The sequence below is a fragment of the Triticum aestivum genome, chromosome 2A, assembly GCF_018294505.1.
Source record: "Triticum aestivum cultivar Chinese Spring chromosome 2A, IWGSC CS RefSeq v2.1, whole genome shotgun sequence".
Lineage (NCBI taxonomy): Eukaryota > Viridiplantae > Streptophyta > Magnoliopsida > Poales > Poaceae > Triticum > Triticum aestivum.
The window spans coordinates 425,369,671-425,393,569 of NC_057797.1; the positions used below are offsets into that span (position 1 = coordinate 425,369,671).

Below are 23,899 nucleotides of genomic sequence, written 5' to 3' on the forward strand. Positions count from 1 at the left end.
TCTACATGAGCATAGGGAGACATCCACGACATTGGCATTGGCGGCCCAAAATAAGGATATGAATATGATGCATTGAAACTCTCACTTTGCCAATACCGATCCTTATATTTGCGCCTTGGGGGTGATCTTGGTTTCTTTGCATGATTGGGCCGATAAGCATTCTTCTCTTCACTCTTCTTTTGATATTTCTCCAATAGTTCAGCGAAGGTGATTTTTGATCTTTTACACTTGCCTTATTTCGGCCTTTGTTTTCTTTTGGTTTGCTTTCATCGATCGTTGGATTTGCTTGCTGCCCCCCAGTCCTTGGCATCTCCATTGTAGCTTCGATGGAATTCTCACCCTCAAGATTATGTTCATTATGCTCTTCAACAACTTCTTTACTTGAAAGCTTGATCCCATCACCTGCAGTTTTTACCTTCTCTTTAAATGGATCGGCTTGAAGCAACCAATGCAAAAACTTTTTGCCATCGGGACGAATCGGAATAGACTGGTCATCTCTTGGTGTTTCAACAAACTTCAATCGTCCTTTTTCAATGGCCGATTTAACTATTTGATGAAACATGTTGCAATCCTCAAAATTATGCTTGGACGAATCATGCAACTTACAATACATTCGTCCTTGGATTGATGGCTTAACATGGTGATCAAGAATTGTAATGTAATTATTTTTCAGCAACAAGTCAAATATTTGATCACACATGCTTGAATTGAAGGTATACTTCTTGTTTTCTAGCCGATCTTGCTGTGAGAACGGCTTTGGAATTAAGCAAACGAATAGTTCAGATTTTGCATCACACCATTTGGCTATGCATTGTGTTTTGCACTCTATCTCCGATGTCTTTGGGTAAGATATTATACTAGCATCGGTTTTTTCAACAGAATTTAATCTTGGCTTTAAATTTCTAAAATGAAAATAGTTAGAACACACATGTCTCAATTGAGACCAAGTGCAAGCCAAGTATGAAATAAGCAAAGCTACCCAAATAGATATGAACTTTAGATAAAGCAACGGGGAAAGCTTTGGCTGTAATAATAAGTCACTACCGGTCTTTATAAATGGCGTAATGGGTTCACCGATATGCTCAATAACAACTTTATTGCTAGCAAGTAAATTACCCTTCTTCATTGGTCTTTCAAAATTACTTATGAGGATTTTTCTAATAGCTGCATCAACAATAAAGTCCTGACCAAATCTGAAAATAGGTAAATTACTTGCTAAACATACCTCTTCAAATATGTTGGGAGAGCACGATGGTGGTGTGACTTGAAAATATCTTGCTCCGCCTTTGGATGGCTCACCAATGCCTCTTCATCATCTTTTTCTTGATTCCGTGCATCATTACATTGAAAAATTTGTCGGCCGAACTTTGTTCGGCTACTTGTTCTTGTCCTTAAAATTCATCAATTTCTCTGTCACGAAACTCATAGGGCAGGAAGTAGGTTCCATTAGCTTTGGAAAAATCAAGTATGGTCGCTTTGCTATGCTTGCCATGCCCTTTCTCAATAATGCTTGCCTCTTTGCATTTGATGGATTCAGAATATATACTTCTTGATTCGGCTCTTTCAACCGGAGCACTTTCATGTTCTGAATCATCTTTCTTTACATTGCTTCTACCAATTGGCAATGCTTCTTTCACTTGAGCCAATTCTGTTTCTTTTTGTTTCTGGCAGCGAGCGGCAAAATTGGCTTTAATCTTTTTCTCAATTTCAGCCCACTTCGGATACGATTTCCCCCCAATGCTTTTAGATTCTTTTGGCAATGGCACATGGGTGTTGCCGAAACTTTGCAATTGTGTAGGGCTGTATAATATGATGTAGTACTAGGTGAAGGCATATGCATTGTTGTAAAACCATATTTTTGCTCGCCAATCTTATCAATTGGCAAAGATTCATTTTCTTGCAAAACTCTAGCTTTTATTGCGGCATAATCAGGAAATAGCCCCTTTTCATGTTGTTCAAGGCAAAGAGCACTAATCCTCTTATTTTGGGCTAAACTCTTCAATGCAGCCACTACTACCTCATCTTCTACAATATTGGGCACAACCTCTCCTGTAAAATTTACATTTATTCGGCTATGACCAGGAAGGTGTGAAGCCGAATTATGAACATCTACAGTTGTGTATGGTGCTGAAAAATTACTGAGATGGGATGTAGCATATGACGGTTGAGAGTAATTGGCCGAATAGCTAGTAGTAGCATGGCCGATTCTCCCATCCATCGGCATGGTTGAACTAGTATATTGCAAATTAGTTGCCGATGAATAAAAAGGTGAAACACTTTGTCGCATGATATTGGAAGTTCCTACAAGAGGTGTTTCAACTTGATTGCCCAAACTCATCATGTTATTCATCGGCATATATATTTTTGGGGTTGCCGATGCATGGGAGTTGGGATACACATGTTGCATGTTGCTAAAATTATATGAAGTAGAATCATGGAGATTTTGTTGCATCGGCCCTTGCACATAATTGGATATATGATTGATAAAGCTAGGGCTAGCCGATACATTATTCTCATTAGATGATCTAGCAACAACATATGCATTATTTGCATCTACATATGTGAATTGGGTATTCATATTACCTTTGTAGATTGCAAACCCTAGATGACGATCTCTTCGTAGCAAGAACGGGCTGGAGACCGTTCAAAGCTTCGTCCCCAGCGGAGTCGCCAAAAAAGTGTGTTGACACACGAACAGGTCACGTGTACCCTCGACGCCGGGGGTGATGCACCGCAGCTCACGTCGAAGGAGACCCGACCGACAGCGCGATACACAAGACAGTCGACGGGCGCTTTTGCGGACCAGAAAACCCCACACCCCCGGGAGGGACCCCGTCAGGGAGTGCGGTGGCTATGGGCTGCTCTAGGTCGATTCGCTCACCCCTAGAGCCTCGGGATTCACTGTTGGGGAACGTAGCAGAAATTCAAAATTTTCCTACGTGTCACCAAGATCTATCTATGGAGAGACCAGCAACGAGTAGAAAGGGAGGAGAGTTTGCATCTACATACCCTTGTAGATCGCTAAGCGGAAGCGTTCAAGTGAACGGGGTTGATGGAGTCGTACTCGTCGTGATTCAGATCACCGATGATCAAGTGCCGAACGGACGGCACCTCCGCGTTCAACACACGTACAGCCCGGTGACGTCTCCCACGCCTTGATCCAGCAAGGGAAGAGGGAGAGGTTGAGGAAGACTCCATCCAGCAGCAGCACAACGGCGTGATGGTGATGGAGGAGCGTGGCAATCCTGCAGGGCTTCACCGAGCACCTACGGGAGAGGAGATGTGTCACGGGAGGGAGAGGGAGGCAACCAAAGGCCTTAGGTCTGATTGCTCCTCCTTTTCCCCACTATATATAGGGCCAAGGGAGAGGGGGAGGGCGCAGCCTTGCCCCCTCCTCCAAGGAAGGGGTGCGGCTAAGGATGGGGAGGAGTCCATCCTCCCCAAGGCACCTCGGAGGTGCCTTCCCCCTTGAGGACTCTTCCCTCCCAAGTTTCCTTGCGCATGGGCCTCTTGGGGCTGGTGCCCTTGGCCCATGTAGGCCAAGGCGCACCCCCTACAGCCCATGTGCCCCCCGGGGCAGGTGGCCCCACCCGGTGGGCCCCCGGGACCCTTCCGGTGGTCCCGGTACAATACCGATGACCCCGAAACTTGTCCCGATGGCCGAAACAGGACTTCCTATATATAAATCTTTACCTCCGGACCATTCCGGAACTCCTCGTGACGTCCGGGATCTCATCCGGGACTCCGAACAACATTCGGTAACCACATACAAGCTTCCTTTATAACCCTAGCGTCATCGAACCTTAAGTGTGTAGACCCTACGGGTTCGGGAGACATGCAGACATGACCGAGATGTTCTCCGGTCAATAACCAACAGCGGGATCTGGATACCCATGTTGGCTCCCACATGTTCCACGATGATCTCATCGGATGAACCACGATGTCAAGGACTCAATCGATCCCGTATACAATTCCCTTTGTCTAGCGGTATTTTACTTGCCCGAGATTCGATCGTCGGTATACCAATACCTTGTTCAATCTCGTTACCGGCAAGTCACTTTACTCGTTCCGTAACACATCATCCCGTGATCAACTCCTTGGTCACATTGCGCATATGATGATGTCCTACCGAGTGGGCCCAGAGATACCTCTTCGTTTACACGGAGTGACAAATCCCAGTCTCGATTCGTGCCAACCCAACAGACACTTTCAGAGATACCTGTAATGCACCTTTATAGCCACCCAGTTACGTTGTGACGTTTGGTACACCCAAAGCATTCCTACGGTATCCGGGAGTTGCACAATCTCATGGTCTAAGGAAAAGATACTTGACATTGGCAAAGCTCTAGCAAATGAACTACACGATCTTTTGTGCTAGTCTTAGGATTGGGTCTTGTCCATCACATCATTCTCCTAATGATGTGATCCCGTTATCAACGACATCCAATGTCCATAGCCAGGAAACCATGACTATCTGTTGATCACAACGAGCTAGTCAACTAGAGGCTCACTAGGGACATATTGTGGTCTATGTATTCACACGTGTATTACGATTTCCGGATAATACAGTTATAGCATGAATAAAAGACAATTATCATGAACAAGGAAATATAATAATAATACTTTTATTATTGCCTCTAGGGCATATTTCCAACAGTCTCCCACTTGCACTAGAGTCAATAATCTAGTTCACATCACCATGTGATTAACACTCACAGGTCACATCGCCATGTGACTAATACCCAAGAGTTTACTAGAGTCAGTAGTCTAGTTCACATCACTATGTGATTAACACTCAATGAGTTTTATGTTTGATCATGTTGCTTGTGAGAGAGGTTTTAGTCAACGGGTCTGAACCTTTCAGATCCGTGTGTGCTTTACAAATCTCTATGTCATCTCCTAGATGCAGCTACCACGCTCTATTTGGAGCTAATCCAAATAACTGTTCTACTTGGAGCTATTCTAAATTGTTGCTCCATTATATGTATCCGGTCTCTCTACTAAGAGCTATCCGGATAGGTGTCAAGCTTGCATCGTCGTAACCTCTACGACGAACTCTTTTACCACCTCCATAATCGAGAAAATTCCTTAGTCCACTAGTTACTAAGGATAACTTTGACCGCTGTCCTGTGAGCCATTCTTGGATCACTCTTGTACCCCTTGACTGACTCATGGCAAGGCACACTTCAGGTGCGGTACACAGCATAGCATACTGAAGAGCCTACGTCTTAAGCATAGGGGACGACCTTCGTCCTTTCTCTCTATTCTGCCGTGGTCGAGCTTTAAGTCTTAACTTCGTACCTTACAACTCAGGCAAGAACTCCTTCTTTGACTGGTCCATCTTGAACACCTTCAAGATCATGTCAAGGTATGTGCTCATTTGAAAGTATTTATTAAGCATTTTGATCTATCCTTATAGATCTTGATGCTCAATGCTCAAGCAGCTTAATCCGGGCTTTCCATTGAAAAACACTTTCAAAATAACCCTATATGCTTTCTAGAAATTCTACATCATCTCTGATCATCAATATGTCAACAACATATACTCATCAGAAATTCTATAGTGCTCCCACTCACTTCTTTGGAAATACAAGTTTCTTATAAACTTTGTATAAATCCAAAATCTTTGATCATCTCATCAAAGCGCACATTCCAACTCCGAGATGCTTACTCCAGTCCTTAAAAGGATCGCTGGAGCTAGCATACCTTTTAGCATCCTTAGGATCGACAAAACTTTTCTGATTGTATTGCATACAACCTTTCCTTACGAAAACTAGTAAGGAAACTTGTCTTGACATCCATCTGCCAGATTTCATAAATGCAGCTAATGCTAACATGATTCCGACGGACTTTAAGCATCGCTACGAGTGAGAAAATCTCATCGTAGTCAACTCCTTGAACTTGTGGAAAAACTTTTCGCCACAAGTCGAGCTTCATGGACGGTGACATTACCATCCACGTCCGTCTTCTTCTTAAAGATCCATTTATCTCAATGGCTTGCCGATCATCGGGCAAGTCCACCAAAGTCCATGCTTTGTTTTGATACATGGATCCTATCTCGGATTTCATGGCTTCTAACCATTTGTCGGAATTTGGGCCCACAATTGCTTCTCCATAGCTCGTAGGTTCATTGTTGTGTAGCAACATGACCTTCAAGACAAGACTACTGTACCACTCTGAAGTAGTACGTATCCTTGTCACCCTACGAGGTTTGGGAGTGACTTGATCTGAAGTTTCATGATCACTATCATAAGCTTCTACTTCAATTGGTGTAGGTGCCACAGGAACAACTTCCTGTGCCCTGCTACACACTGGTTGAAGTGATGGTTCAATAACCTCATCAAGTCTCCACCATCCTCCCACTCAACTCTTTCGAGAGAAACTTTTCCTCGAGAAAGGACCCGATTCTAGAAACAATCCATATTGCTTTCGGATCTGAATTAGGAGGTATACCCAACTGTTTTGGGTGTCCTATGAAGATGCAATTTATCCGCTTTGGGTTCGAGCTTATCAACCTGAAACTTTTTCATATAAGCGTCGCAGCCCCAAACTTTTAAGAAACGACAACTTAGGTTTCTCTAAACCATAATTCATACGGTGTCATCTCATCGGAATTACGTGGTGCCCTATTTAAAGTGAATGTGGTTGTCTCTAATGCCTAACCCATGAACGATAGTGGTAATTCGATAAGAGACATCATGGTACGCACCATATCCAATAGGGTGCAACTATGATGTTCGGACACACCATCACACTATGGTGTTCTAGGCGGTATTAATTGCGAAACAATTTCCACAATGTCTTAATTGTGTGCCAAAACTCGTAACTCAGATATTCATCTCTATGATCATATCATAGACATTTTATCCTCTTGTCACAATGATCTTCTACTTCACTCTGAAATTACTTGAACCATTCAATAATTCAGACTTGTGTTTCATCAAGTAAATATTCTCAACATCTACTCGAATCATCTGTGAAGTAAGAACATAACGATATTCACTGCATGCCTCAGCACTTATTGGACTGCACACATCAAAATGTGTTACTTCCAACAAGTTGCTATCTTGTTCCATCTTACTGAAAACGAGGCTTTTCAGTCATCTTGCCCATGTGGTATGATTTGCATGTCCCAAGTGATTCAAAATCAAGTGAGTCAAAACGGTCCATTTGCATGGAGTTTCTTCATGCATATATACCAATAGACATGGTTCGCATGTCTCAAACTTTTCAAAAATGAGTGAGTCCAAAGATCCATCAACATGGAGCTTCTTCATGCGTTTTATACCATTATGACTTACATGGCAGTGCCACAAGTAAGTGGTACTATCATTACTATCTTATATCTTTTGGCATGAAAATGTGTATCACTATGATCGAGATTCAATAAACCATTCAGGTTTAATACTAATCTTGATGGTAGAGGGAGCGTGCGATGTTTGATCATATCAACCTTGGAAACACTTCCAACATATATCGTCAGCTCACCTTTAGCTAGTCTCCGTTTTATTCCGTAGCTTTTATTTCGAGTTACTAACACTTAGCAACCGAACCGGTATCTAATACCCTGGTGCTACTAGGAGTACTAGTAAAGTACACATTAACACAATGTATATCCAATATACTTCTATCGACCTTGCCAGCCTTCTCATCTACCAAGTATCTAGGGTAATCCTGCTCCAGTGGTTGTTCCCCTTATTACAGAAGCACTTAGTCTCGGGTTTGGGTTCAACCTCGGGTTTCTTCATTGGTGCAGCAGCTGATTTGCCGTTTCATGAAGTATCCCTTCCTTGCCCTTGCCCTTATTAAAACTAGTGGTTTCATCAACCATCAACAATTGATGCTCCTTCTTGATTTCTACTTTCGCGGTGTCAAACATCGTGAATACCTCAAGGATCATCTTATTTATCCCTGATATGTTATAGTTCATCACGAAGCTCTAGCAGCTCGGTGGCAATGACTTTGGGGAAACATCACTATCTCATCCGGAGGATCAACTCCCACTCGATTCAAGTGATTGTTGTGCTCAGACAATCTGAGCACAAGCTCAACGATTGAGCTTTTCTCCCTTAGTTTGCAGGCTAAGAAAATCGTCGGAGGTCTTATACCTCTTGACGTGGACACGAGCCTGAAATCCCAATTTCAGCCCTCGAAACATCTCATATGTTCCGCGACGTTTCGAAAACGTCTTTGGTGCCTCTACTTAAACCATTTGACTGAACTATCACGTAGTTATCAAAACGTGTATGTTCGATGTTCGAAACATCCACAAACGACGTTTGGGGTTCGGCACACTGAGCGGTGCATTAAGGACATAAGCGTTCTACTATCCGCATAATTGCTACTATCAACTTTCAACTATATTTTCTCTAGGAACATAACTAAAACAGTAGAACTACAGCGTGAACTACGACATAATTTGCAAAAGGTCTTTTGACTATGTTCAGGATAATTAAGTTCATCTTATGAACTCCCACTCAGATAGACATCCCTCTAGTCATCTAAGTGATTACATGATCCGAGTCAACTAGCCCGTGTCCGATCATCACGTGAGACGGACTAGTCATCATCGGTGAACATTTTCATGTTGATCGTATCTGCTATACGACTCATGCTCGACCTTTCGGTCTCCGTGTTCCGAGGCCATGTCTGCACATGCTAGGCTCGTCAAGTTAACCCTAAGTGTTTTCGCTGTGTAAAACTGTCTTACACCCGTTGTATGTGAACGTAAGAATCCATCACACCCGATCATCACGTGGTGCTTAGAAGCGACGAACTGTAGCAACGGTGCACAGTTAGGGGAGAACACTTCTTGAAATTTTGTAAGGGATCATCTTATTTACTACCGTCGTTCTAAGCAAACAAGATGCATAAACATGATAAACATCACATGCAATCAAATAGAGTAGTGACATGATATGGCCAATATCATATAGCTCCTTTGATCTTCATCTTCGGGGCTCCATGATCATCTTGTCACCGGCATGACACCATGATCTCCATCATCATGATCTCCATCATCGTGTCTTCATGAAGTTGTCACGCCAACGACTACTTCTACTTCTATGACTAACGCGTTTAGCAATAAAGTAAAGTAGTTTACATGGCGTTCTTCAATGACACGCAGGTCATACAAAAAATAAAGACAACTCCTATGGCTCCTGCCGGTTGTCATACTCATCGACATGCAAGTCGTGAATCCTATTACAAGAACATGATCAATCTCATACATCACATATATCATTCATCACATCCTTTTGGCCATATCACATCACATAGCATACCCTGCAAAAACAAGTTAGACGTCCTCTAATTGTTGTTGCATGTTTTACGTGGCTGCTATGGGTTTCTAGCAAGAACGTTTCTTACCTACGCAAGACCACAACGTGATATGCCAATTGCTATTTACCCTTCATAAGGACCCTTTTCATCGAATCCGTTCCGACTAAAGTGGGAGAGACTGGCACCCGCTAGCCACCTTATGCACCAAGTGCATGTCAATCGGTGGAACCTGTCTCACGTAAGAGTACGTGTAAGGTCGGTCCGGGCCGCTTCATCCCACAATACCGTCGAAACAAGATTGGACTAGTAACGGTAAGCATATTGAACAACATCAACGCCCACAACTACTTTGTGTTCTACTCGTGCAAAGAATCTACGCAATAGACCTAGCTCATGATGCCACTGTTGGGGAACGTAGCAGAAATTCAAAATTTTCCTACGTGTCACCAAGATCTATCTATGGAGAGACCAGCAACGAGTAGAAAGGGAGGAGAGTTTACATCTACATACCCTTGTAGATCGCTAAGCGGAAGCGTTCAAGTGAACGGGGTTGATGGAGTCGTACTCGTCGTGATTCAGATCACCGATGATCAAGTGCCGAACGGACGGCACCTCCGCGTTCAACACACGTACAGCCCGGTGACGTCTCCCACGCCTTGATCCAGCAAGGGAAGAGGGAGAGGTTGAGGAAGACTCCATCCAGCAGCAGCACAACGGCGTGATGGTGATGGAGGAGCGTGGCAATCCTGCAGGGCTTCACCGAGCACCTACGGGAGAGGAGATGTGTCACGGGAGGGAGAGGGAGGCAACCAAAGGCCTTAGGTCTGATTGCTCCTCCTTTTCCCCACTATATATAGGGCCAAGGGAGAGGGGGAGGGCGCAGCCTTGCCCCCTCCTCCAAGGAAGGGGTGCGGCTAAGGATGGGGAGGAGTCCATCCTCCCCAAGGCACCTCGGAGGTGCCTTCCCCCTTGAGGACTCTTCCCTCCCCAAGTTTCCTTGCGCATGGGCCTCTTGGGGCTGGTGCCCTTGGCCCATGTAGGCCAAGGCGCACCCCCTACAGCCCATGTGGCCCCCCGGGGCAGGTGGCCCCACCCGGTGGGCCCCCGGGACCCTTCCGGTGGTCCCGGTACAATACCGATGACCCCGAAACTTGTCCCGATGGCCGAAACAGGACTTCCTATATATAAATCTTTACCTCCGGACCATTCCGGAACTCCTCGTGACATTCGGGATCTCATCCGGGACTCCGAACAACATTCGGTAACCACATACAAGCTTCCTTTATAACCCTAGCGTCATCGAACCTTAAGTGTGTAGACCCTACGGGTTCGGGAGACATGCAGACATGACCGAGATGTTCTCCGGTCAATAACCAACAGCGGGATCTGGATACCCATGTTGGCTCCCACATGTTCCATGATGATCTCATCGGATGAACCACGATGTCAAGGACTCAATCGATCCCGTATACAATTCCCTTTGTCTAGCGGTATTTTACTTGCCCGAGATTCGATCGTCGGTATACCAATACCTTGTTCAATCTCGTTACCGGCAAGTCACTTTACTCGTTCCGTAACACATCATCCCGTGATCAACTCCTTGGTCACATTGCGCATATGATGATGTCCTACCGAGTGGGCCCAGAGATACCTCTCCGTTTACACGGAGTGACAAATCCCAGTCTCGATTCGTGCCAACCCAACAGACACTTTCGGAGATACCTGTAATGCACCTTTATAGCCACCCAGTTACGTTGTGACGTTTGGTACACCCAAAGCATTCCTACGGTATCCGGGAGTTGCACAATCTGATGGTCTAAGGAAAAGATACTTGACATTGGCAAAGCTCTAGCAAATGAACTACACGATCTTTTGTGCTAGTCTTAGGATTGGGTCTTGTCCATCACATCATTCTCCTAATGATGTGATCCCGTTATCAACGACATCCAATGTCCATAGCCAGGAAACCATGACTATCTGTTGATCACAACGAGCTAGTCAACTAGAGGCTCACTAGGGACATATTGTGGTCTATGTATTCACACGTGTATTACGATTTCCGGATAATACAGTTATAGCATGAATAAAAGACAATTATCATGAACAAGGAAATATAATAATAATACTTTTATTATTGCCTCTAGGGCATATTTCCAACATTCACAGCTCTCAAACACGAAGAACAGCGAAGAACGAGATAGAAAAACAGTGGAGAGATAAAACGTAGATGAAAAAGTAGTATATTGATTTGTTCGATTGTGTGTTGTTCAATCGGCCGTCACCTCCAACATATATAAGAGGCGGCTGGACTTCCCGTACAAGCAAAGGATTTATCTAGGCTTTCCTTACAAGAAAATTACATCAATTCACGTCCTAGAATCCTAGTTCTGGTCCCACTCAGATTCAGCCCGAATCTGGTCCAATCTTTTGTCTTGCTCCTTGCGTGGGCTGTGGAATCTGCATATGACTTCCGATGGAGACGGTTCAAATATCAATTATGTGTGCTTCGACGAGGCCAACAATCCGTATGTTGATCACTTTTCCAAATAAGGCCATCTTGAATACTCCACGGGGTCATCTCTAATTTCGAGTCGGACTCGTTCATGTAGCTGACTGGACCGTCCGACTCTTGCAGCGTCTCTGCAGGTTGTATACTACGTTGGATGATGATGACTCCAAAAGCAAAGTTGACTTTTTCGACGTTACGAACAACTCCTATGTTGAACACTTCTTCATCTGAAGCCATCTAGATAAGTATTTGATCCCATCTTCAGCATCTGGTCGGATTGGCCTCGATAGTTTCTACTGTTCACGGCAGCAAGCTTTCCCGGCAAGGTTACTGTTCACGGCGGCAAGCTTTCCCCGGCAGGTTACTATTCACAGCGGCAGGCTCTTTCCCGGCAAGGTTACTGTTCATGGCGGCAAGCTCTCCCCCGACAGGTTACTGTTCACGGCGGCAAGCTCTCCCCGGCAAGGTTACTGTTCACGGCGGCAAGCTCTCCCCCGGCAGGTTACTGTTCACGGCGGCAAGCTCTCCCCCGGTAGGTTACTGTTCACGGCGGCAAGCTCTCCCCCGGCAAGGTTTTTGAGGCAGTAAACGACCTCGGATGAAAATGTGTCCAAAAGCAAAGTTGACCGTTTTGACGAGACGAAAAACTTTCGTGTTGAACGTTTTCCGATTCGAGGCCATCTTCTGGGCCAAAACACTCACGCATTACATCAGACACTTGCCAAGACATGTCTGGTCTTCCGCGTCATATTTCGCCTCTTGACAGGGCTGCATCCAGATAGCTCTAACTTTTGCATACGAACTCGGATTGAAATAATTTTTATATCAAAATCAACCGATTCAACGAGACGAAGACAATTCATGTAGAGCATTCCTTCATCCGAGATTGTCCTGGAGGCGTACTTGACCAAAAAGCACTCAGAACACCTAAACATGACAATCTGAGTGTAGTTTTGGTCTTTGATATGATGCCGAATGATTATGGTCCAAACATCAAAGTTGTTCCACTCGGCAATGTGAAATTTCTTATTTAGAATATTTTTTCATTTGAGGCCATCTCCATTGCATTCTGCATTGTGCCAAAATCAGGTGTCAACACTGGGCCCCACCCACGTGCCCACACCCTCTCTCCTCTCTTTTGCTCTCTCCTCTCCCATGCCCCCCTCTCTCGAGCGCGCCAACGAGGCAACGAGGCCAGCGTCCGGCGTGCAGGGCAGCGAGGTCGCGTGGCCGGCGTCCGGCGTGCTTGACGAGGTCGCCTCGGGCGGATGCTTCGCAGGCTCGCCGGCGTGAGGGGGCGCCCGGGTGCATCTCCACGCCCTGCTTCCTCCTCGACGAGCACTCACGCCGCACCCTGCTTCCTCTCCGCCACCTCGACGCCCGGCCGCGCGCGCCCTGCTTCCGCCTCGCCGAGCCGTGTCGACGCCCTGCCGCGGAGCCGCCGCTGGGCTTCACGAACACGCCGGAGGACGGTCTCCTGCAAGCTGCAGCAGGGGAGCTGGGCCGCGCGGAGAGCAGGAGAAGCACACGGGCGCAGCTCCAGCGGTGGCTCTTCCTCTTGGTCAGCCGCACATGGAGGTGGCGGTGGAGTCGCAAGTGTTGTCGCCGCGGGCGCCGAGGAGGACGAGCTGCTGCGCGACGCTATCATGCCGAGGGAGCGCGCGGCGGCGAAGACGGCGAGTCCGGAGTCCGGGTTGACGTGGACGACATAGACGCGGGACTCCATCATGGTGACCCGCATGAGCAGGTCGGCGATGGCGGCCGCGTCGGCGTCCGGAGGGAAGGGCGCCTTGAAGGAGACCTTGGCGCGCTGGGCCTCGAGTGCGTCGCCGAGGGCGTCGACAACGCCGCAGCCGTAGTCGTTGTCGACGTAGATGACGGTGACCTCTCTCCAGCCATAGTAGGTGACGATGTCGGCAACGACGACCATCTGGGAGGAGTCGCCTGCGCTGGGAGGGCGTTGACGACTGGAAAATTTGTCGTTCCCAGAACAAAAAATCCGCCGGTGCCTTTCAGGAGGCGGAAAAAACACCTCCTGGGGCACAATGGTTGAAGATGCTCTAAAATCCTTCAGAATCTTGATGCGAGGTATGCCAAGGCCTACATCATCATGTTCTTCTTTGGTAAGTCAACTAGTATCATTACTTTGGTTATTTAAAATAGATACGGATTCTACTGCAATTTTGGTATATACAGTATAATCAATTAACAACAAAATCAAAATGGATGGTAAATTATGATGGTTATCTCTACTCCTAATGTCTCAGTTGGTAGGTCGCATTCCGGGTTTTATTTTCGTCCCACCTCATCCGGTCTTTTTTGGTACTTCTTTGGTACTTCCTCCCACCTCCCCCTCAGCCGTGAAAAACTAAGAAAAACCCCGCGATCGAGTCCCGCACACGCCCAAACTCCCGTCGTTATCTCTACTTCTAATGGAGCAGTTGGTAGCCTTGTACGGTTTATTTTCGTCCCACCACTTTCAACCGTTTTATTTTGCTAGTTTTTTTTCGTCCCTCCCCCACCCCACCGGTTTAGTTTCGCATCACCCTCTCACACAACGAAAAAAATCTTAACGGATCATAACTTTCCATGCTGGTGCAAGTTATTTTTAGTAATGTCTTTATGTGAAAGAATCAATCACGATCAATCTCTAAATCAAATCTAAATTAATTAACCTTACCTTAAATTGCTCAATCACATTAATTAGGAAACAAAATAACCGATTTTAAGAAAATATCTACTCTTAATGGAGGGTATTACATACCAAACATAGGTACGTCATTAGCTCGCTTCCTTCCCTTCGTCCCTCAGTCCCATGCTCGTGGCGCTGAAGTGGCATCGACAGGCGATGGCAGCGAGGACAGCACGTGGCAGCCCCTGAAGCACGAACACGACTGCACCTCGGGTCTGCCGTCTCCCAAGATATGGGTGAGTTCTCGTGATGCCCACCCTAAACCCTCACGTCCTACAAATTCCTCAACCTCTACCATCTCCATTTCGTCCATGCTCTGATCCAAATGACGATGTAGCTCCGGCCAATTGACAATGGAGGTTTGCCATCCTTCCTCTCAGCACCCACTCCTGGAGGAACGACACGCCATCCCAATCGAACCCGGTCGAGATCACTCACCAAGATTGCTATTCGGAAGAAGAGTGGGACGGGATCTGCACTTTTGTTAATATAACATATACTTGTGCAGGTGCAGGTTTTGTTTTAAAAATCCAATTTGTTTATCCTTTTGTCGCTGAAATTGTTTACTAATTATGTCATTGGTTTTATTTCTTCTAGATGTTGTATATTCTTGGATTGAAGGGACTGTCTGACAAGGTGAAAGAGCTAATCTCTACTCCTAATGATCATGGGCTAATCTCTACAGTTTATTTTTGTCTGGTTTTTTTCGTCCCACCTCCACCCCCTAGCCAGCCCCACCCCTCGATCTTCTCCAAGTTTCCGGTTTTCTTTTTTCATGCAGGAAATCAGGACACAATCTATCTTTCCTTTAATGCACATCTCCCCAGTAAAAAAATCAGGACACTATCCCCTCCTTCCTATTAACACTAACACACATTTCTTCTGAAAATCTGGGACGTAATCCTCTCCTTCCCACTAATCTCTCTTATATGGCTTTCCCATAATTATGTCGGTCCTGCTCAGTTTGATATAATTCAATTTGGACGAAGGACGCCAGAGATTAACTTTCGCTGGCAGAGAAAGAGACTAGGGATTGATTGGTTTTAAACATTGGATTCGGTATTAGCTTAACATCTGCAGGAACAAGACGACCATAGGAAAGGCTGGCTTGCTCGACCTGCATGTTTCCTGTATATTCATTCTCTCTCCAATTCTAATATAGTCCAATTGATCATTGTATATTTATCTAATCATGGTTCCTATATCGTTTTGTATGGCAACGTGATGGGGTCGCATCCACATGGGGGAATATCGCAGATTGGATCGGAAGCAGGCCGCACAGATGAACCACCCCACCTCGTTGTCTGCCTGCACGATCTCCATTAATATCCAGCGCCGCCTCTTGAGTGGACGACCTGCATGTCGCCAACAACACCACTTACCTCTGCGCTCCGACCAAAGATCATTGTCTAGGTGAGGGTACCTCGCCACAAGCCCGCAACAGTTGCCGTCACTGTTGATTATTCGTACTCAGATTAAGTTTCAGGCTCAGTCGTCTCTGTTGTCACTCGTCAGCGCACAGACGATGGGTTGGTGCCATACTATCATGTGGCATCTCCGTCGTTCTGGGCCGGGAAGATAACAGATTTTCAGAAAACAAATAATACATTTTAACCTAACTTTTTTAAATTATGTAAATCAATCGATTCCTTTTATTGGTTCAATTTGTCTTAGGAAACAAATAACAGATTTTTAGAAAACAAATAATACATTTTAATCTAACTTTCCTAACTTATGCAAATCAATCGATTCCTTTTATTGGTTCAATTTGTCTTAGAAACAAATAACAGATTTTCAGGAAACAAATAATACATTTTAATCTAACTTCTTTAAATTATGCAAATCAATCGATTTCTTTTATTGGTTCAATTTGTCTTAGGAAACAAATAACAGATTTTCAGGAAACAAATAATACATTTTAATCTAACTTTCCTAACTTATCTAAATCAATCGATTCCTTTTATTGGTTCAATTTGTCTTAGGAAACAAATAACAGATTTTCAGAAAACAAATAATACATTTTAATCTAACTTCCTTAAATTATGCAAATCAATTGATTCCTTTTATTGGTTCAATTTGTCTTAGGAAACAAATAACAGATTTTTAGGAAACAAATAATACATTTTAATCTAACTTTCGTAACTTATTAGTGAAATTTGTTTTAGGAAACAAATAACAGACACGTCATCACGTCACAACTTTCCTCCCAATAAATAGTTTCTTAACATTTGCAAACTTTCCTAATCAGACACGTCACAAACGGGCAGGTACTGATATCACGTTATCCAACAATAAAACCCCATTTGCATAGAAATCAGTTCAAAAATCCTAACTTTCCTAAATTTTTACCTTTCCTTGATAACAACAAACATTTTCTATGTTTTCCATCGATATTAGCATTTTTTTGAACTGAGATCTCCGGGTTATGATTTTTTTTGTGATTCTTTTCAATTGTGACCTCTCCTTTCACTCCGGCTCCTTGTCGGATAAACACCTCCACCATAGCCAGGTGACACCGCCCCAGACCTCCTGCCTCTCCACAACTTCTCCGCCACCTCCTTCTCCTACTCCATTAACAATCCCTCCGCCACATTTGTCCACGGCGGTGTCGAGGGCATGGTGCAGCAGCGTACCAGCGGTAGAGCAGCGCATAGCAGCATGAAGCAACACGCAGTAGGCGAGGCTGAGGGGGCGGCCGGCAGAAGATGGCCATGACTGGAGACGGCGCGAGGCAGGGGGGCAGCAGACGGGGCGAGCGCAGCCAGCGAGAGTGTGGCGCGCGACCAGGGTGTGTGTCGCGTGGGGCACAGTGGTGCGGTGGCTGCGGCGAGCGCGACGGCAGCGGCGGGCGCGACCGACGCGGTGTAGCACGGGCGTGGGCATGGAGAGGGAGTGGCCCCGCGGGCGCGGAAGAAGAGCGGCAGGCTCGGGCATGGGCGTGCATAGGAGCGGGCATGTGCCACGGGGTCAATCCGAGGAGCTCGGTGGCTACCCCTGCAATGGCCATGGCGGACGGCGGTTCTCGGCCACGGCGAAATACCTAACGAGAGCAAACGAGAGGGGAGACAAGGGAAAGGCAAGAGGAGATCATGGCGGTGTCAATGGCGCCTTAGGCGAAGACATGGGAGCTCGGGGCGGCGCGGATCGAACGGCAATGTCGCGGTGGCCCAAGGTTGAGGAAGACGGCAGCGACATCGATGCGGGGGTGCTGGACTTGATCTCGTTGGCGCAGACGAAGTAGCGAAGGCATTCAGAGCTCCTCGACAAGCTCCTAGCCCGCAGGGACGGCAGTGGCCATGTGGACGGGGTCGGTCATGGTGGCCGTGGCGTCTGACTTCTTCCAGATCGACGGGATCGAGCGAGCGAGGAGGAGAAGTGGATTTGGGAGGGGGCGTCAAGGAGGAGTGAGGCCATGGGGTAGGGAAGGCAGGGCGTCACCCTTATCCATTCCCCTTCGATGCCAGCGAGGTGGTCGGGCGGGAGCCCGTCTCTGTAGCGATGCGGCTCGGGGAACAGGAGAAGACGACCGCGTGGGGACTGGACCGCTGAGCCGGTTTGGTGGCAAGGCCCGGGGGGCAGGGCGAATCCCCTTTTACATCGTCCTTTTGGTTTTTCAATGTATTCTAATCTGTTTCTCCTTTTTAACACCGTTTTCTATTTATTCTTATCAACTAAATGATCTCTACTCCTAATGTCTCAGTTGGTAGTCTCCGTTTCGGGTTTATTTTCGTCCCACCTCCGAGTGAGGGAGAGGGGGAGAGAGAGTAAGGAAGAGGGAGGGAGAGGGTGTGTGTGTGTGAGAATTTGATGGTAAAAAAGGTCGTCGATGTCACTTAATATGTATGGGAATATTCAATGTAATATTAACATAATTGATATTGAACTTTTAAAATTAATGTGACCCCGTTGCAACGCACGGGCATTCTTCTAGTTAGGTATAAAATATGTCTACCCTATTTTTTGTACACAAACCCAATCCCAGGTGGAGACTACCAAAAGCCCTCGGCTCCATCGCGCGACAAGCGCATCTGCGACCATGTCGGCGTCGTCGCTAATGGAAGACCTCGTGGAGCAAATCCTTGTCCGCCTCCCGCCGGAAGATCCCGCGTGCCTCGTGCGCGCGTCGCTCGTCTGCAAACCCTGGCGTCGCCTCGTCGCCGGCCCCGCCTTCCGCCGCCGGTACCGCGAGTTCCACCGGAGACCTCACCTGCTGGGCGTCCTCCAAATCCTGCAAGGCGATGAACCTTACTACTCCCGATTCGTCCCCACCTCCGTCTTTCGCGTTGTGGATCCCGTCCTTCCATGTTGGTTGGTTGTCGACTGCCGCCACGGCCAGGCCCTCTTCGCCACCACAAACCCGCGCATCGAGGGGACCTTGGACCTCGTCGTCTGGGAACCCATGACGGACGACCAACGCCGTGTTCCGCAGCCCTCGCCGGAGCCGGAGGACTACGTCGACTACGCAGCGGCGGTGCTCTGTGCCGCGGAAGGCTGCGACCACTGCGGCTGCGAGGGTGGGCCCTTTCGTGTGGCCTTCGTATCCACCGACAAGGGGAAGGGGGTGACCTCCGCCCGCCTGTACTCGTCGGAGACTGGCGCGTGGAACGACATCACCTCTCTTCATCACCCCGAGGCCAGTGCCCACTTTGCGGCTAGCGTCCATGTGGGAGACGCGCTCTACTTCCGCGGCATCGAGAATTACACCATCGAGTATCAACTTACGACAGCCCGCCTGTACGTGTTGGAGGCGCTGGCCAAGTGTAATGGGAGGCCTGGGGTTCGCCGCTGTGGATAACACCATCATAACCCTGTGGGCAAGGGAGACTGGCTCTGGCGCCGGGGGAGCAGAGATATGGACGCAACGCAGGGTAATCGATCTCAAGACGCTGCTTTCTGGAGATGCCCTCTCACACTCAATTAACGGAATCAAATACTATAGTTGGATTCCCGTTGTATCTGTGGTCGGCTTTGCTGAGGGCACTGATACCATTTTTGTTGGCACCGTTGCTTGCGTCTACATGATTGAACTCAAGTCAGGCCGGGTCAGGAAGGTGCTCGATGACTTTGGGAGAGTCTGCGCCTACATGAGCTTCTACATTCCAGGTATCCCGCCTTGATTTTTCAGTTGGCACTTACATTTTCAATCAAAGTAGTATATCACTTTCTAAGTCGTAACGATATGGATGCATGGCTTCTCATACACTAGAATTTCTTTGACGGTGATATTTGTGCTCAAGAAACAAAGGGTTTATTTCCCATCCGGAATAGTAGCAAGTTTGTCTTCTCTTAATGATTTTGTGCATGTGTGGGCAAAGCTGCTGCCAATAGGTTATCTTCTATATCTAAATAGCAAGCTCCCGTTAACCTATTTCGCTCGACATGCAAGCGTGACACCTCATCAAGCAACATGCATTAGAAAATGGCCACCTCAACATTCAATGAGTCATAGAAAAAGGTTCATCTCAACATGCAAACATGCATGATATTTTACAAAAGTACAATAATCAAACACAATAAATCATATATATATTTTTAGTTTTAGCTCTTATATTGTTTCTCCTAATATTCTCATTCCATAAAATCAATATCATTGAAATATATTGTAAATATTCCCGCAACAACGTGCGGAGCATCATCTAGTTATTAATGTTTTGGAGAGTTAGACTTGTTGGCCTTTAGTCGATGGTAAGCAGCTTTTTTTATTTCTGAATTCTTGTATTTCTGCAGACATGGAAGTAGCTTCTACAGCTGAGGGGCCAAAAGAGTGTGTTTTAAATCTATGACAAACTCTATATGCTGGAGCAGGGCTTCTTCATCAAGGTGGAACTGTGGAAGTGACTTGTAGTGATTTCATACATAGCCTAAGTGGTGCATTGTGGTACATGACTTTATATAGGACCTGCAAGTCCACTTTTTATTGCTGTTCTTCACTTGGCCTTCTGGCCTTATGGGACTTTGTTAATGGCTTGTTTCCCTCAAATCGTTAGCTTTGCCTCTTGGTGTCAAGTTTCACTATGGCTTCACTATAAGGGATTGCAGATCAGCATAATATATACTAGATGGATACACGTACTTCGCCGCGCCGGGAACCGTTGCCTTGGATTGCTAACTGGTAGTGCCTTGTAACAACATATGTTTTTTTCCTTGCAGAACAATATATAAATTATTATGTTGTGATGTTCAAACAAAAAATTAAGTAGCACTATAAGCATGGTACATTAGGTTGTAAATTTAGTATTGCAGGCAACATAATTTTCTTCTGATAACATCTAATGATCTGCCAACACCATATACATAAGCAAGCATGGAAGGCACCACACTTACAAATCAATGAAATACAAGCAGTAATTTGATGGGCTACACATCTTTTTATCACGTATACTTCATTCATTCACAAATATAAGACGTTCTAATTTTTTTTTCTGAATCAGGCATATATAGACACGTTGTGTGTTTCACTTATTTTTGTCGTATATAGTCCATATTAAAATATTCAAAACATCATATATATATATATATATATGTGAATGGAGGGAGTAGAAGATAATACATCACAAAGGTAAATTGACTTCAATAAAATAAATACGTACACAAGACACCATCTGTGCCAGCTACTGCTCTGGGCGTGGGCCTTCGGGGCGCAACGTACATCGTCGCCAGCACTCTCTCGACAATTCTTTCTCTAGGTCTGCCCAGGCCCTGCCATCCACTTGCTGACTTTCTCTTGCGCAATGGGTGGGGGTAAGTTGGTTTGTGTTGTCTTGGGTCTTGGTCATGTTGTAGAGGTCTTCGATGTTGGTTGTGACGCGGCTTGGTTGCTCTATGGTTTGCTTCATTGTCATTGGCATGAGGTTGGTCTAGATGATGCATGTCATATAGTACGCGTGGTGTGTGCGGCTTCTAATTCTAGTGATTAGTGTTGTAATGGCCGAAAAGCGTTGTACCCGGCTTCTTGCCGCTTCTTTCACATAGAACACTTTAGACAGGTAAATTCTTTGCTCGCGAATGCACTCACTAACTCTAACCGACTACTCTTACAATTCAAGTGTCCTATCAACCGGCTATGTTAGTCTCTTTTTTTTAGGGAAAGCCATCATGGCGGTTTATATTTCATGTAAAAATAAGGATACATCGTTCAATAAAACATCCACTAGAAGCCCTGGAGGCTCGGTCTTCCAAACAATAGTTCGAGATGTCTCCGAGTTCCTAGCCAAAACATCTGCTGCCATATTGGCTTCCCTAGGACAATGATTAAATACTATAAAACTGAAATTACGAGCTAAGAAAGAGCACTCTTCATAGATGGCCGCCGCCGGTCCGAGGGAGTTCCCGCCGCTGTGCATAACCTCAATCACCTCCATGCAATCTGCTTCGACGTATAGTTTGTTGCATCCCAGATCATTTGCTAACAACAGCCCATCTCTCAGGGCCCTTGCTTCCGTCGTCGCCGCGTCCTCCGCAAAGGAAATATCACCGCATGAAGCAGCCATGAAAATTTCCATGTCATCATGTAATATTGCTCCTGTACTCCCGGAGCCACTATCCAGATCAAAACCAACATCTATATTAAGTTTCACAGTGCCTTCAGGTGGCTTCTCACAGCCATGTCTCCTAATCCTCGCCTTCTTTTATCTCGCTCTCGTGAAATTCTTTGCTAATGCAGCAATGGCCTATGCTGATCTGGCTGGGTCCTGTAGGAGATCCTCATGAACGTAGCGACGTCGTTCCCACCACACGTACCACACAGTAGTGGCCACTAGTTCATTACGTTGGACCCCTGACATCGAAGGCTGCAAACTGCTCCTGGACAAAAATAAATCAGCTAGTGCTCTGCAGCAGCACATACTTCAATTACCATATGTCCCAGCCCCAGAATGCGCCATACTTCCTGGACCCTAGGGCATAAGAAGAGGGCATGTTTGATACTTTCACAATCAGCAGTACAGAGAGGACACTGCGAGCTAGTAATCATATGTCTGTTAGCTAGAACCCCCATGCAAGGGATAGCTCCAAGTAAAGCTCTCCACACATGAATTTTTATCTTGGCCAGCACACATAATTTCCAAATGGTTCTCCAAATAGGACTAGTACTTGAGGATTGAACCGAGTTTGTCGTCCTCAACTTTTGTCCATGTTGGTGTTCCCATTCTTCATAATAAGCTGACCTTACAGAGAAAATACCATTCTTATTGAAGTGCCAAGAGACAAAATCACTCATCATTCCCAGGGCCAAGGGAATGTTCAGAATACGTTGCACATCAATGGGCCAAAACAATTCATTAAGTAACTGCTCATCCCAAACTCTGTTCTCTTCATCGATTAAATTAGAGGATGATGACTCAACATAAAAGTAAATAGATAGGCCCTTCGCAGAGGGAAGCAGGGATTTGTAGAGGTGCTAGAGCTCGGTTTTGAAATAGAGGTTAATAATATTTTGAGCGGTATACTTTCATTGTCAACATAACAACCAAGAGATGGCGATATCTTCCATGCTACACACATTATAGGCGGTTCCCAAACAGAATGGTAAAGTTTATACTCCCCCTTCCACCAACAAGCATCAATCCATGGCTTGCTCGAAACAACGAGTGCCTCCAACTAACAAGAGTTCCAAGGGGAGTTTCGTTTGCAATTATTTTGAATTAGTTTGCATAAAGCATGGGACTGGGCATCCCGGTGACCAGCCATTTATCTCGTGAGTGAGGAGCGGAGTCCACTCCTCTTGAGAATAACCCGCCTAACATGGAAGATACGGACAACCCTAGTTGATACATGAGCTATTCGAGAATACAAAAAAGGATATTTATTTGAAGGTTTAGAGTTTGGCACATACAAATTTACTTGGAACGGCAGGTAGATACCGTATATAGGTAGGTATAGTGGACTCATGTGGAATAACTTTGGGGTTTAAGGGATTGGATGCACAAGCAGTATTCCTGCTTAGTACAAGTGAATCCTAGCAAAAGACTGGGAAGCGACCAGCTAGAGAGCGACAATAGTCATGAACATGCATTAAAATTAATCAACACCGAATGCAAGCATGAGTAGGATATAATCCACCATGAACATAAATATCGTGAAGGCTATGTTGATTTTGTTTCAACTACGTGCGTGAACATGTGCCGAGTCAAGTCACTTAAATCATTCAAAGGACGATACCACCCTATCATACCACATTATAACTATCTCAATAGCATGTTGGCACGCAAGGTAAACCATTATAACTCATAGCTAATCAAGCATGACACAAGAAACTATGATCTCTAGTTGTTATTGCGAACATGTTTATTTATAATAGGCTGAATCAGGAACGATGAACTAATCATATTTACAAAAACAAAAGAGGTCGAGTTCATACCAGCTTTTCTCATCTTAGCTAGTCCATCATATATCATCATAATTGCCTTTCACTTGCA

The 23,899-nt window shown here is 45.8% G+C and overlaps 2 protein-coding genes across 2 annotated transcripts; both read left to right on the forward strand.

Moving 5' to 3' along the window:
- Window positions 1–18,467: 18,467 nt before the first annotated feature.
- On the forward strand, window positions 18,468–19,139 carry LOC123191698 (uncharacterized). Its single transcript, XM_044604341.1, has 2 exons — window positions 18,468–19,020; window positions 19,122–19,139. The coding sequence occupies exons 1-2, from the start codon at window positions 18,520–18,522 to the stop codon at window positions 19,137–19,139; spliced, it is 519 nt and encodes a 172-aa protein (XP_044460276.1). The 5' UTR covers window positions 18,468–18,519.
- LOC123185358 (uncharacterized) lies at window positions 18,974–20,539 on the forward strand. The gene is made up of 2 exons (XM_044597250.1): window positions 18,974–19,586; window positions 20,211–20,539. The coding sequence occupies exons 1-2, from the start codon at window positions 19,145–19,147 to the stop codon at window positions 20,264–20,266; spliced, it is 498 nt and encodes a 165-aa protein (XP_044453185.1). The 5' UTR covers window positions 18,974–19,144; the 3' UTR covers window positions 20,267–20,539.
- Window positions 20,540–23,899: the final 3,360 nt, after the last annotated feature.